The sequence below is a fragment of the Onychostoma macrolepis genome, chromosome 07 (assembly GCF_012432095.1).
Source record: "Onychostoma macrolepis isolate SWU-2019 chromosome 07, ASM1243209v1, whole genome shotgun sequence".
Taxonomy (NCBI): domain Eukaryota; kingdom Metazoa; phylum Chordata; class Actinopteri; order Cypriniformes; family Cyprinidae; genus Onychostoma; species Onychostoma macrolepis.
In genome coordinates this window covers 24,008,487-24,023,540 of record NC_081161.1, presented here as the reverse complement: position 1 = coordinate 24,023,540, position 15,054 = coordinate 24,008,487, and the positions used below count along the sequence as shown (strand labels likewise).

General features: G+C 38.9%; 1 protein-coding gene across 1 annotated transcript in view; it reads right to left on the bottom strand.

The window, feature by feature from the left end:
* The window catches only part of rbm33a (RNA binding motif protein 33a), a 55,836-nt gene that overhangs the window by 18,519 nt on the left and 22,263 nt on the right, over positions 1 to 15,054 (bottom strand). The window contains 6 exon segments of the mRNA XM_058781543.1: positions 4,274 to 4,864; positions 9,392 to 9,682; positions 9,836 to 10,123; positions 11,136 to 11,485; positions 11,667 to 11,790; positions 14,964 to 15,025. Of these exon segments, the coding sequence (XP_058637526.1) occupies positions 4,274 to 4,864; positions 9,392 to 9,682; positions 9,836 to 10,123; positions 11,136 to 11,485; positions 11,667 to 11,790; positions 14,964 to 15,025 (1,706 nt within the window).

The following is a 15,054-nucleotide window of genomic DNA, read 5'->3' as shown; positions in this document are numbered from 1 at the left end:
TAAACCTACCATTAAAATTATAAACTGATCATTTCTTTGTCAGTGGGCAAACGTACAAAATCAGCAGGGGATCAAATTATTTTTCACTCCACTATGTATGTGTATGTGTATTAGAGGTCAACCGATTCATCGGTTTTGCCGATTGATCGGCACCGATAGTTGATTGCCGCAACTATTGGTTATCGGCAGAAATCCATGCCAATAGTTTTCCGGTTTGCAACCATTGCTGGAGTGGCTGAGAAGGGTCCGCTGGCATTATACAGTACGAGAGCGGCCTCTAGAGGCGGAAATCACTGACAGCACGTGTTGTTTAGTTTGACACGTGACACTGCGCGCTGCACAGAGCGGGAAACTCCAGACGCGCATTTAAATACAGCCGACAGAAAATCCTGCCGCGGAACGGAGCGCCATTCACATGGTTTTCTATTAAATTACATTATATTTGTCCCAAATCATTGTGAATGTACATAATGACTTCACCCTAGGCTATAAATTATGTAATGTGCATTTTTCAGCAAAACGTCTGTCTTTCTGTGGCTCTAATAAAGTCTGTATGCTTCATATATAGAGCTGTAATAGATCGCGATTTCTCTTTCCGCTTGCTCTGTTTTTTTAAACACTGAACTTCAAACTCATTTATGCCACATTGTTCATTCTTGAAGCAAACTTATGTCCGTTTGGGGATTAAATAAATTGTTTTAGACCGCCACTTGAATTGAACGCAATGGTGTGTGTGTGTGTGTGATACCTCTGAGATCTCCTAGACACAGCGCTGCGCTTTTGCCCAGTGTGTGACTAACATTTTTTTTTTATTAGATAATTTATCATCAAGTGTTAAAAAATAGAAGCATATAAAGTGTGTGAGTACACACATCCATATGTATGTAATTTTAATGCTATATATCATCCTTGTGTAGATATTTAAAGATGGCCATCTTTAAGCATGACTGTTGAAATTAAATGGTAATACTTAACAATAAGAGTCCATTCGTAGCATTAATCAAAACTGTAGAAGTATTGTTCCTTGTTAGAGTGTGTTCATTTCAACATTCACTATTAGCAACTAATAGGCTACATTTTTAAAATTTTAAGTTTCATTTTAATTTTAAAGTTTCTTCTTTTAACATTAGCAAACTATGAAATAACTTTAATGATCAATATAGTAAATAATATTAATATTTTTATTCATTTACAATGTATGGTTCAGTATTGTTACTGGTTTTTTTTTTTAAATAGTAAAGCACTAGCTTTCTTTTAGTATCCATTTTGAAAACTATCGGTTGATTAATCGGTATCGCCAGTGTGGTCCAACTTAGCTATCGGTAAAATCCACTATCGATTAGACCTCTAATGTGTATATCTATATGTATGTATGTATGTATGTATGTATGTATATATGTATGTATATATATATATATATATATATATATATATATATATATATATATATATATATATATATATATATATATATATATATATATATATATATATATATGTGTGTACATGTATATATATGTATATGTATGTATGTATGTATGTATGTATGTATATATATATATATATATATATATATATATATATATATATACAGTGAGGAAAATAAGTATTTGAACACCCTGCTATTTTGCAAGTTCTCCCACTTAGAAATCATAGAGGGGTCTGAAATTGTCATCGTAGGTGCATGTCCACTGTGAGAGACATAATCTAAAAAAAAAAATCCAGAAAACACAATGTATGATTTTTTAACTATTTATTTGTATGATACAGCTGCAAATAAGTATTTGAACACCTGAGAAAATCAATGTTAATATTTGGTACAGTAGCCTTTGTTTGCAATTACAGAGGTCAAACGTTTCCTGTAGTTTTTCACCAGGTTTGCACACACTGCAGGAGGGATTTTGGCCCACTCCTCCACACAGATCTTCTCTAGATCAGTCAGGTTTCTGGCCTGTCGCTGAGAAACACAGAGTTTGAGCTCCCTCCAAAGATTCTCTATTGGGTTTAGGTCTGGAGACTGGCTAGGCCACGCCAGAACCTTGATATGCTTCTTACAGAGCCACTCCTTGGTTATCCTGGCTGTGTGCTTGGTCATTGTCATGTTGGAAGACCCAGCCTCGACCCATCTTCAATGCTGTAACTGAGGGAAGGAGGTTGTTCTCCAAAATCTCGCAATACATGGCCCCGGTCATCCTCTCCTTAATACAGAGCAGTCGCCCTGTCCCATGTGCAGAAAAACACCCCCAAAGCATGATGCTACCACCCCCATGCTTCACAGTAGGGATGGTGTTCTTGGGATGGTACTCATCATTCTTCTTCCTCCAAACACGTTTAGTGGAATTATGACCAAAAAGTTCTATTTTGGTCTCATCTGACCACATGACTTTCTCCCATGACTCCTCTGGATCATCCAAATGGTCATTGGCAAACTTAAGTCGGGCCTGGACATGTGCTGGTTTAAGCAGGGGAACCTTCCGTGCCATGCATGATTTCAAACCATGACGTCTTAGTGTATTACCAACAGTAACCTTGGAAACGGTGGTCCCAGCTCTTTTCAGGTCATTGACAAGCTAACGAACTTCATATCTAGCATTAGTGAAGCGGTCAGGGGAATCTTTCTGCCACCTCCTAAGCTCCGCCAACATAAAATCGTCACAATGTTTACTAACAGAAAAAGGGTCTATAGGTGCATCCCTAAATTTAGTATTGCCCACTACAAAGAGAAACAAACATCAGCATGTATTCTTTATCCGACAGCAACACGTATATTCAGGCTGGTACAGCATCAAATATGCTCCCTATAAACACATTCCTTCAGTCTACAACAAAGACATAATTGCCAAACCTGCTACACTCATCCTTTTCTCCCCATCTGTCTTTTTCAAACCCATGTGCATTATCTCAATTGTGTCTCCATCTGAGGGGGTTAATGGATTAATCTAACTCAACACAAAATCCACACCTTCAGATTACATCTATCAGATACACCGGGGTGGGGTGACGACACTTGACAAGCACCTCCCCCTCCCCCACCCACCCCGTCACCTCCATCCCCCATGCTGCTTTTGTATGGCACAGGCTTTGTATTCATCCTGATGAAAATTTAATTTGCTCTTATCTGTACGGCTAAGCTGGGAAAAATACAAATCCGCCCAAACCGCCATCTCTCTTTCTCCCAGACTCTCGCAGGTATTATTACACCGATATCAACGTAGACGAGGAAGATTAATTGCAGATGTCCCCGGACTGACACCTATTCTAACACACTTCAATGATGAGCTGATGGATGGATAAAGCGAGAGGCGAGACGAGATAGATGAAGAGAGCAACACCGAGCAAGAGCAAGTTAGAAAGGAGAACAAGAAAGAGAGATAACATTGTCAGGCAGCTGAGGTTGACAGCAGGAGAAGAGAAGCACCTAGAGGATCAGCTTCTCTCGGTCTGACACCCCTCCCCCTTCTTCCTCTTTGTCAGTCAGAGCCACGGCACTTCAGATAGCTGCATGTAGCTTTCTATTAACTAAGTTGACACACAGTTATCTTCATCCACAGAGATCCGGCACTCAAAGGAAATATTTAGCTTCGCTTCAGGCAGGAGACTGGAAGAGGATGTTTTCTCCTCATTCAATGCAGCAAATCATCTCTTAAAGCCCATAAATCATCCAAAGGACCTTCTTTTCTTGGTTGAGATGCAGAAAATGCCCTGTCAGATTTGTAAATAAGCACCTCAAACTCCAGTCTTAATGCTAAACGACTCCACATAAACTTCCATTAGGCCATTCTCGAGTTGTCACATGCAACAGCACCTTGATTTAAAGAAGACACAAACCTTTACAATGTCTGGATCTGTTGTCACTCAACGTAAAGGCGCAAATGCCAAGCGACTCACTTTAATGAAGCCAGAATAGTGCCATTTATGGGCTTTGAAAGGTAAAAGTGTTCTGTTAATTAAGTGTGGTGTCACAAATCACAGCATAGACACCGCTTTCTGTATCGATTCTTTCAAAAAGAGAAAATCGCATTATGCTTTAAAGAGTTTTTAGCTCTAAAAACTTTAGTGGTCAAAAAAGTAGACACCTTGACTTTTAGAGTAATTGGAAATCCTCCTTGTCGCGCTCAGAGTTCTTTGATTTATTCTATAAAGAGCTCTGGTGACAACTACTTCAAGAAAACCAAAGGACAAAGACAAAAAGAGAACGAATTTTGAAAAAAAAATCAGTGGCATATGAACTTTAAAGATCACATTTAGAGTGTAAACCAATAAATTCACTCACCTCTCCCAGAAGCTTAACTACTCGCACTTTCTGAGGAACCTGAGGAGATTCTATGCTGCTCGCTCTTTGCATCACTGTTCTCTTTCCTCCAGGTTGAGGCTGACCCAATGGCCCTTCTAATGGGCTGGTCTGAGCAGCACCTTGTCTTTGAGTGTTTTGTGGGGTCATGATCCTCTTCTGCTGCGGTTGCCATTGGCCCTGCTGGCTGGCATCAGGACCAGCGCTTTGTTGCTTCTGTGGCCCAGACCAGCCTGAAGTCTGTGCCAGAGGTTTAGTGTTCAGCAGACGGGCCTTCACATTTGGACGAGGGGAACTTAGCCCCGTCGAAGGGTTCTGGGGGTTTCCGTTAGAGATCAGTGAAGGGACCGGCTGTGGGGGTTGGGCTGCTGGGGTTGGGTTGGGTGTGGGGATCTGAATTTGTGGAGTCTGGTTTGGGTTTGGGCCGCTGATCCGTTCCATCAGTTCTTTTTTGCGCATACCAGCCTGCATCTGTCTGCGCTGCTCTTTGCGCTTGAGGATCTCCTCTCGCAGACGCTTCTGTTCCTCAATCTTCAGTCTGTACTGACGTGTCTCCTCATCTTCATCTGGGTCCTAAACAATGACAAAAATAAATTTGGGATGAACAAAAGTTTTTTTTGGCATGATGAAAAGTTTAAGTTAGTTTAGTTTTAGTGTAATCAAGCTTCAGTGTTCTTCCCCCTGCCCAAGTATACACAACATATCTGAAGGAATAAATACAGTTTGCAGTAGGGTTGGGCGATGTCCACCAAATTGGCATCGGGCGATGTCTACAGTGAAACATTGTGATGGACGATGATATCGGGGGTGGCGGTTAGGGGTAGAGGTCTACCGATAGTGGATTTTACCGATACCGATAGCTAGGTTGGACCACACTGGCCGATACGGATTAATCAACCGATAGTTTTCAAAATGGATACTGAAAGAGAGCTAGTGCTTTACTATTTAAAAAAAAAAAAAAAAAAAAAAAAAGCAATTTTATTGTTAAATGTTACCATTTAATTTCAACAGTCATGCTTAAAGATGGCCATGTTTAAATATCTACACAAGGCCATAGCATTAAAATTACATACATATGGATATTGTATGTGTACTCACACACTTTATTTGCTTCTATTTTTTAACACTTGATAATTATCTAATCTTTTAAAAAAAAAAAAAGTTAGTCGTGCAGCGCTGCGTCTAGGAGAACTCAGAGGTATCACACACACGCACGCACACACCGGACGCTTTGCGTTCAGATCAAGTGGCGGTCTAAAACAATTTATTTAAAATCACCAAACAGACATAAGTTTGCTTCAAGAATGAACAATGTGGCATAAATGAGTTTGAAGTTCGGTGTTTAAAAAAAAAAGAGCAAGCGGAAAGAGAACGCGCGATCTATTACAGCTCTATATATGAAGCATACAGACTTTATTAGAGCCACAGAAAGACAAACGTTTTGCTGAAAAATGCACAATACATAATTTATAGCCTAGGGTGAAGTCATTATATACATTCACAACGATTTGGGACAAATATAATGTAATTTAATAGAAAACTATGTGAATGGCATTCTGTTCCGCGGCAGGATTTTCTGTCGGCTGTATTTAAATGCGCGTCTGGAGTTTCCCGCTCTGTGCAGCGCGCAGTGTCACGTGTCAAAATAAATTTTGAATGATTTGCAGATCCTAAGCACCACTGACAAATATCTAATCTTGTAAAATGTGTGGCAAGTACCAGAGGTGGGGGCAAGTCACACATGTTTAAGTCTCAAGCAAGTCTCAAGTCACAGTACAAACAAATCAAGCAAGTCAAGTCAAGTCAGTGGCTCACCTCAAGCAAGTCAAGTCAAGTCCTGATAAGGGTCAAGTCAAGTCAAGTCACAGTATCAAACAGGAACAAATATATTTTTGCCACACGACCTTATTAATTTTTCCTCAGAAATTAACTTTTTTAATTACACATTTTAAATAATAATGTTTTAAATATAACATTTTGAAAATAGGCAAAATACTACTTCGTATACTGATAAGTCTGTAATTGAGAAAATATTGATAAAAATACAAGATAAAAATATGTATCTCATATTTATGTTATATTGAGTTTGACCATCCTAGGAGATGATTTTGCACTAAATATCTCCAGTGAAGCCTGGGATTCAGTCTCGGAGCACGCTAAAGAATTTCAGTGTGTAACAAAACATGCCATTCAATTTAAAATAATATATGTTGACTACAAATCACACCTTATATCAGAAATAAAATGGACCCAAATTTTTCATTGGATATAGACACCCAAACATTGTTCTTGAAAACTATTGTCATCATGGCTCAAAACAAGAAACCTATTACTGTTAATGTTTATGTATCTTCCCCTGTAACTTATCGATTTCTTTGATTTTATCTTAATAAGAACTAAATTGACAGCTGTGCATTTAAGGTCTGCCTAAGCTTTTTGTTTTGTTTCGTTTTTGTTTTCTGTTTGTTCTGTTGAGGAAAAAAAATAATTAAAAAAATGTAATATAGAAATATGAAATGAAATGATAGGCCTACTCTACGACATTAATGCCACCAGTAAGTGGTGGCAAATCACTGCTTTATTACAGAAGCGTTCATTGAACTGATTCATTCAAAGATTCGTTCATGAACAAGCAAGAACGGGCCACTGAATCACTCAACCGATTAGTTCAAATCCCTGGATTCGTTCAGTGTTCAGTATTCAGTGTGTTGCTTAGAGACGCGCGTAACTCTAGCTGTGGGCTCAACGGAACTGTTGGCAGCCGCGCTGAAAATATTACTATAACGTTATAAATATAAAAACTCATACTAAGGCCATTTTGACAACATGTCTTGGATTTTGGGTTCAAGAGAAATATCACTAATCGAAAACACTGTGGTTTCCGGGGTACAATTCTATATATTGATTTACAAAGAGGGATACTTGACACTAAAGCACTGTTTTGAGAGGCGAAACGCCCGCGAAATTAAAGTTTGACGTCGTTAATTACAAACACGAGATTAATAATTTATAATCACTTTAATTTAATGACAGACCTAAGCTGAATTTAAGACCAATGCTGTTTTCAACTAACGAACAAGCTTACATACATTTCCTTTATGAAGTGGTGACGTCCTGGCTTTGCAAATGCATACAGTTTGGAAGAGTGTTAATCCAAACATCGCGAGATTCTCTTGCTCTGTGTATTTGGCGCGCTGTGTTCCTGTGCTCGTGCAGTGTCATGAACTGCGCAGACTCGGATCTCTTCTGCCGCTGGTTCAGCGGCTTGCGTTTTGTTTACCAAATTATGTCGCACTCGCAATGATTTATAATAATAATTTAGTTGTTATAAAGTCAAGTCCTGCCGAGTCATGAAGGTCAAGTCAAGCAAGTCACAAGTCCTTAAATTTGCGACTCGAGTCAGACTCGAGTCAAGTCATGTGACTCGAGTCCCCCACCTCTGGTAAGTACTGCCGCTCCATAGAGTCCGTGTGATCGCGAATCTTGAAAGTGAAAGTAAAATGAGAGCTCGCATTCGAAAGCGGTTTCAATGCCCTGCATATTAATAGCGGCTCCCTGATGCCCGCAATTTATATACGGTAGCCTATAATTACCCAACAATATAATTGTAAGAAAAAGTACTAAAAATTTTTTAATCCTCCCATCTCATAGGCTATTTATTCCCTTTAGGGGTTCCGTAGTACACTTTATTTCATTTCACTACATGGAATTGGGATGCAGCGGATTGCGGGAGAGAGGAAGGGGGGGGGAGGAATCACGATGCCGGCTCAGCATCGTGATGTCTGTCAGCCATCGTCCATCGGCCCAACCCTAGTTTGCACATCACTTCTTTACATGCACACACCACAGAGGTCAATTGTAGCCCAATTACAATTAAAATTGCTAAAGAGTTAGTTCACCCAAAAATTCAGTCATTATTTACTCACCCTCATGTCGTTCCAAACCCTTTAAAATAGTCCATGTGACATCAGAGGTTCATCCATAATTTTACGAAGCTACGTTTTTGTGCGCAAAAACAAAACTTCATTTAACAATTGTTAAATAAGGCTGTTATTTTTGTTTTCTTTGTGCACAAAGTATTCTCGTCACTTCATAAATGTATGGTTGAACCACTGACGTCTATGGAGTATTTTAATGATTTCTTTACTACCTTTCTGGGCCTTAGACGTGTCAGTTGCGTTGCTATCTATGCAGGGTCAGAGAGCTCTCAGATTTCATCAAAAATATCTTAATTTGTGGGTCCCATTTTATATTACGTGGCCTTAACTAATATGTACTTACATTTAAATTAATAATTTGGTACAATGCACTTATTGTGTACATACATGTTTTTACATTGTACTTATATTTTTAAAAATACCTATATGTAATTACATCTGTAATTAATTTCTGTAATTACATTTATAATTACACAGTTGACCCATCCCTTACACCTTAACCCACCCTTAAACCTACCCATACCACCAAACCTGTCCCTAACCTTACTCATATTCCACCTCAATAGCAGCAAAAGTGTTTTGCAGTACAATATGAACACAATAGGTACATTGAACTTATTTTTTGATGCAAGTACATAGTAGTTAAGGCCACCTAATATAAAGTGTGACCAATTTGTGTTCTGAAGATGAACGAAGGGTTTGGAATGACATGAGAGTGAGTAATTAATCACAGAATTTACATTTTTGGGTGAACTATCCCTTTAAAACGTATAAATGTGGGACAAAAACAATCTACATTCACATTTATCTATCTATTTCTCTGACTTTTCAAAAGATGTTTTTAATGGCATGTCAACTTCCATGGTTATTTTCATGGTAAAACTCAGGTCAGAATTTTTTTCTTAATTTTACTGTTGATTCTGGATTTTGCGTAAAAACAAAGCTTTTACAGAAAGTATCAGTACAAAAACAGTAAAAAGGTGAGACAATCAGCCACAACAATAATAGGACTATGCTACACGTAAACTAACCCATGAGGCTATGGCAGTGGAAAAATTCCAGCAACTCCAGCATTTTAACTCCTCACTACTGCAAAAGTCTACGGGTAGAAAACATGCTCAAAGTTAACCCCTCCCCACATGATCATGCAACGCAGTATTACCTCTGGAGTGGTGCTTGACTGTGCAACTGGACACTCTTTCTTCATCTCAGGCACACTGGGCTGCTCTGGTGGTTTGGCAGCTCCCTGTCCTTGTGCCACAGATCCTCCCCTTCCTGCTGGTCCAGCACGAGCAGCCTGCACTTGCCTAACATTTTGTGTTACCCTGGTAACAGACTTTGCTTGCCCACTAGGCACTGATGGGCGGTTATTATTGTTGCTTGTGGCGATGGGCAGCTCACGGAGGTTGCTGTTGCGTTGAGGAGGAATCTGCTGCAGTGGAGGAGGCGGCATCTGAAGAAGAGGAGGAGGTGGTGGTCAGATAAATAGGTTGACATTCATAGAAGTACAGCAAAGACTGACTGGAATGAAATCTATGTTTTCAATAATTAATATTTATTTTACCATCTTACTCTCTTGCAACAAATACAAATTTGAATGGCTAACCATTTTGGGTCTGACATGGTTGTTTCGCTGCTGGTTGCCTTGTGGTCGGGACTGCATCTGTCTGTGGCCACTTTGAATCGATTGGCGGAAGTGGGGCTGGGAGAGGTGCACCATGGGATGTTGGTCCCTTGGGTGGTGTTGGTGGTGCTGTTGGTGTTGGGGTGGAGGCTGGGAGTGAGGCAGACCCTGGAGGGGCATGTCCTGTCTGTGTTGCTGGTGCTGCTGTTGCTGGTGCAAGGGATGATGGGATAGTGGCAGATCGTGGTGCAGGGGCTGCTGCATTAGACCCTGAATAACACAAAACACAAAGAATACAGCCAAAATGAGACCTAAAATCAAATATTCATAAAATAATATAAAAGCAAAGTTGTAGTCTTGAGTGTACAAATGAATCAGATCATTTACTCAGAAATATAGGCCAGTCGTGATTGAGAATGGGAGTACTCTAGAAGTCAGCCCTGTATAATATTTCAGTAGTCTTACAGACAAATAATTTGCAACAATTAACTGAACTTTCAGCTAAACCCAGCTAATATCTCAAGCCATGAAAAAATAATACCAAGTTGTGTTTGATGACAATCAAGAGGAAATATTTTCATGAAAGAAAGCTAGACCTCTGATGTGTAACAACTAACCCAGTGACCTCAGATAACCATGAACTGACAAACAGTGCTAACACAAGAGGGCAGTCTTGTCTGCTGCTTAAAATGAAGCATGGCTCTCCTTGCTCTCCTTCATTAAAGTGAGTCGCTTCTCCTTGCATGGCTTACAATGGTTTCTAACCAAGCCAAAACACCTTAGGTTTGTCTTTTTGTCATATACACGAATGTTCACAAAGTTTGGGGTCAGAATGAATGAATGATAATGCGACACTAAAGATTGGAGTAATGGCTGTAAAGAATCAGCTGTTATCACAGGAATAAATTATGTCTTTCATTTTTTTTTAAATACAAAAGTTATTTTAAATCGTAACAATATTTTGTAATATTACTGCTTTATTGTATGTATGATTAAATAAATGCAGCTCTGGTGAGCACAAGACTACTTTCAAAAACATTTTAAAAATACATCCAACCCCAAGCTTTTGAACAGGAGTCCAAGACTGCCATATTTCCTACTACATTCCAGGACTGTGAAAATACACATTAAATGGATTAAATGCAAAATGAAAGACACTAAAAATCCAATATTTTGACTATTTTCAATACATTTTTCATGCTAGTTCCATGCCATGCTGTAAATTAACATGCAGAGTTCAACACGCCAGCAAGACCATGCAGATTCTGGAAAACTGACTTACTCTCTGGCGTACCTGCATACCAAACGGCATGTGCTGGGGGCTAAAGGGGGGTCCCTGCTGTTGGGGTGAGAAGGGCTGTCTGTGACCCACAAAGCCACGGGGACCAGGGGGGCCTGAAGGGCCTCCATGCTGCGGGGGCAGACCGGGCCGAGGGGGCTCTCTCTGGAAAATACCTCCTCCCTGAGGCCCTTGGTTCTGCCTGAGCCCCAGAGAAGCAAATCCAGGACTTCCGAGACCCCCTTGTGGGGGGAAAGATGGAGGGCCTTGGCCCGATATCGTAAGAACACTGTTATTCATGAGGGGGGCAGGGCCTGGCTGGTCAAACATGTGCTGGCCTGAAAAACGTGGTTCTAGAAAAGAGAAAAGAAAGGAATAAAAGAGAAGCCAGAATCCTACAGCATCAATTCTGACTGCTTCAGTTGCTGGTATACGACTGGATGGAATAAATAAAGTCAAAACAGATATTTAAAACCATGCAGGTATAGTCTATGCACGCAACCAGTGTGACTGACCACCTTAACTTGGCCTTACCACCAGGGAAGAAGTGCTCTGGATCCTGATGATGTGGTGGTGGTCCTCTCCATTGATCCTGGGGGGGCAGAGGCCGTTGAGGTGGGCCAAAATTCCCTTGGAGATGCTGCTGAAAATCAGGAGCCTGGAGGAGGACAGACAAAGGCAAAAGAAAAGAAAATTATAATATAATATAATATAATATATATATATATATTTTAATTACACCGACTCCATAGAAAACACTATTACTATTCCAGCACCAAAATATTATTGTTGACATGATTTTCAAAGCTAAAAAGCTTCTTATTTGTGCTCCTTATCTTCTTATTTAAAATGTAACTCTTCATATTAAGATCATAACCATCAGCTTATACCACTGAGGAATCTTTTAGGCAGAAAGACAATGATTTGCATACACCCTTGAATATAAATCTTTATCCGTACTCAGTGCTTACCTAACCCATTGCTCATAAAACTCAAAACCCCCCTCTACCTTTCCAGAGGAAAGAAAGATAACGATCCTTACTAATCCTGCAGTTGAATACGAATCCCCTCTCCTTTATTCTTTAAAAATATCCTTCGTTCTTAAGAAATTAGCCTTCGTTCAAAAGGGCCACACTCCAGCAAATTGCGATGCTTAGCACCTCTTTACTCATTATAAATGACTTAAGATGCAATCAAACTTTTAATCCACGTTTTCAGCTCTGATCTTCAGTCGGCCAGTGAGTGTCACCAAGGCCAGCCAAGTTGCTTAACAGAAAGTCAATCAGGCAGCTTAGCTAAGCAATGGCCAGGAGGGTGCGAGAGAGAATCACATTGTTATTGTGGACTTCATTGCTCTATTCAAAAGGTCAGCTCCTGTAACACAATGGGAGCTTAAGTACATTCACAATACCTTTGCAAGTTTGCATTCGTTTGATAAAAGGAGCATGTCCTTTCGGGGGGCTAATCTTTCGTAAATACCCATGGATCTGTTCAATATGTAACCAGTTATGATCTGCCTGGGAGATAGAGAGGGAGTGAGAAAGACAAATGCCAAACATGGGCTGCTGCCATTTTGGAGACAAGCCTCGTGTGTCTCAAAACACACTCGGCAACCTATTCATTTCTGCTGTTCAGGTATCTGACAAATTCTCAAAGATCAATCTTTGTTGCCTTTTATGTCAAATACCTCAATTTAAGTATTTCAATCATTCAGCACACAATAACCTGTTACCAAAAAAAAAAAAATCATCAACATCAACAGTGAACTTTACAAAAATATAACTGAAGCATCTGACATCTTAATGCTGCTTATTAATTTTGATTAAGAAAACACAAAAAGCATGTTTGTATTTGGGGAAACACCTCTTCACATTCTGGCTATACAGACAAAAACTAAGAACCATTTCTGAATTAGTTTTATGCCTTTTACGAATTAGAAAATCTAGACTTTACATTGGTTGTCTTTGCAGCATAAAAAAGAAATTTTTAACAAGGAATAAATTATATACAGAAAGAAAGCAAAGATTTTTGTCCATTTTGGTAGTATTTGTACCCCACGCTCCTGTTAATTTCCAACTCTGATATACACACAACATATTTTTAAACACATTTCTTTCTATATTTCTACAAGTGTTTTTTATAAAAACATTGTATATATACAAAAATCTTTCTACTGGTACTGCTTTATGACATACTAAAAGGAATTTATCCATCCAACTAATGCCTCATTATGCAATAAATGTTATTAAGAAAACTAACTTAAACTTCTATTAACTTGTAAAATGAAGCCAAACTATTTATTTAATTTCTTTATATTAAAGTGTTTTATGATACTTCTGCTACGACCAGTATCAAACATAAAATACAATATAAATATGTAGTATGGAGATTAATATTCAAAAACTCTGCAGTAGTAAATATTCATAGAGAAATTGTGGATCAGCCTATTGTAAGATGAGATGTGATCATATGCTAATGTATGATAATCAAGTGCCCAGAGGGCTAATGGACGCCGCTCTCTGCAAAATGCCATTGGCATTTTAAATGGTGTCCTGTCTGTACCAGACTGGCTATGGGAGACAGACAGCTGGAAGTGTGGCATAAATGTGTGTGTGGAACTTCTCTCCTATTCAGCAAGATTAGGAACGACCAATCATTTTAGGTGTCCACAATGTGTCCAAACAAGGGGCCACAGTACACGAGTAGTTGACAAATAACATGGACATCAACTTTCCCTTTTCAATCAGGAATTTAGATTAAAATTCATAATAGAAAGAGTATATTTTATGTGATGACACTTTTTTTTTTGCAGTTAAATGGTTCTGCTGTGTGATCTTTTTTTTTTTCAACACTCTGCCAGCTTCATAGCAAGAGTCAGGTTTATTCCAAATGAAAACAAAATAAAATGCTTAAGATTAATTGCTTTCTAAAAACCTTTAGACAAAATGAGGATTTACTTGGTTAAAAAACTTTTCAAAAGCTTTAATAGAATAAAACAAGTTTCTCAAAGGAGTAGATGCAAATCTAGCAAATTATGTTTAATGGACAGTAGATTCTGAAAAAATGCACACTTTGGGAAATTCTCTCCTGATAGTAAAAGTTTGTGAGTACTGAGTGTCCTATCTAACTCTTGTTTGTAAATGACTTGATCACAGTGATTATAAAAACTGAATAAAATGTTTTTTTTCCCCCCCAGCATTTCATTCCATGTCATTTATTGTTTAAGCACTGATCATTTTTAAAAGCTGATGTAGTCTTAAAATGATATGAGGTAATAAAATCTAATTGTAATTATATACAAATTAGAAAAATGTTGTTCACAACAGTTTTAGATTAAAACTTTAAATGTAGCATTACACAGCACTCCTGTCACTGCCATATTCCAGATTAAAACACTAAACTATACATCCTTTAGACAGCAATATTAGAAGGGAAAATCAAAGTACTTTTAACAGAGAGGAAAGAGAAGAGAACTGGGGAAACAGAGTTTGGTGGGTGCTGAGATGGTCTCCTCCTCAGCAGTAATCACTTTAGCCACAGCATGGGCAGCATGGGTTCCTCTACATCCTTACAGGCAAGTAAAGGGCTTTTACATCTGTTCTGTGTTTTCACGGTCTCCATTTCGATTTCAACTTGCAAATTCAACCAACATATGAGGATGTTTTTAGGTTTCTAGAGACATGCCATCCACACAGCAAGACAAATATTGCTTTCGGTGGCTACATTCCAGTCAAACCAAAAAATACCATGATGTCTCGACCGTAACACACCGCAGTTTTATGCAGAGTGAAATCACTTCATTCTAACTTAAAGCAACGTGAGGTTACTTACCGGGAGTCTCTGCGGAGTGATGTTAGGCCTCGGTTGGTTCTGCACAGGAGGCATTGAAGGAACTGAGATTAAATGGAAATAGAAAAAACAC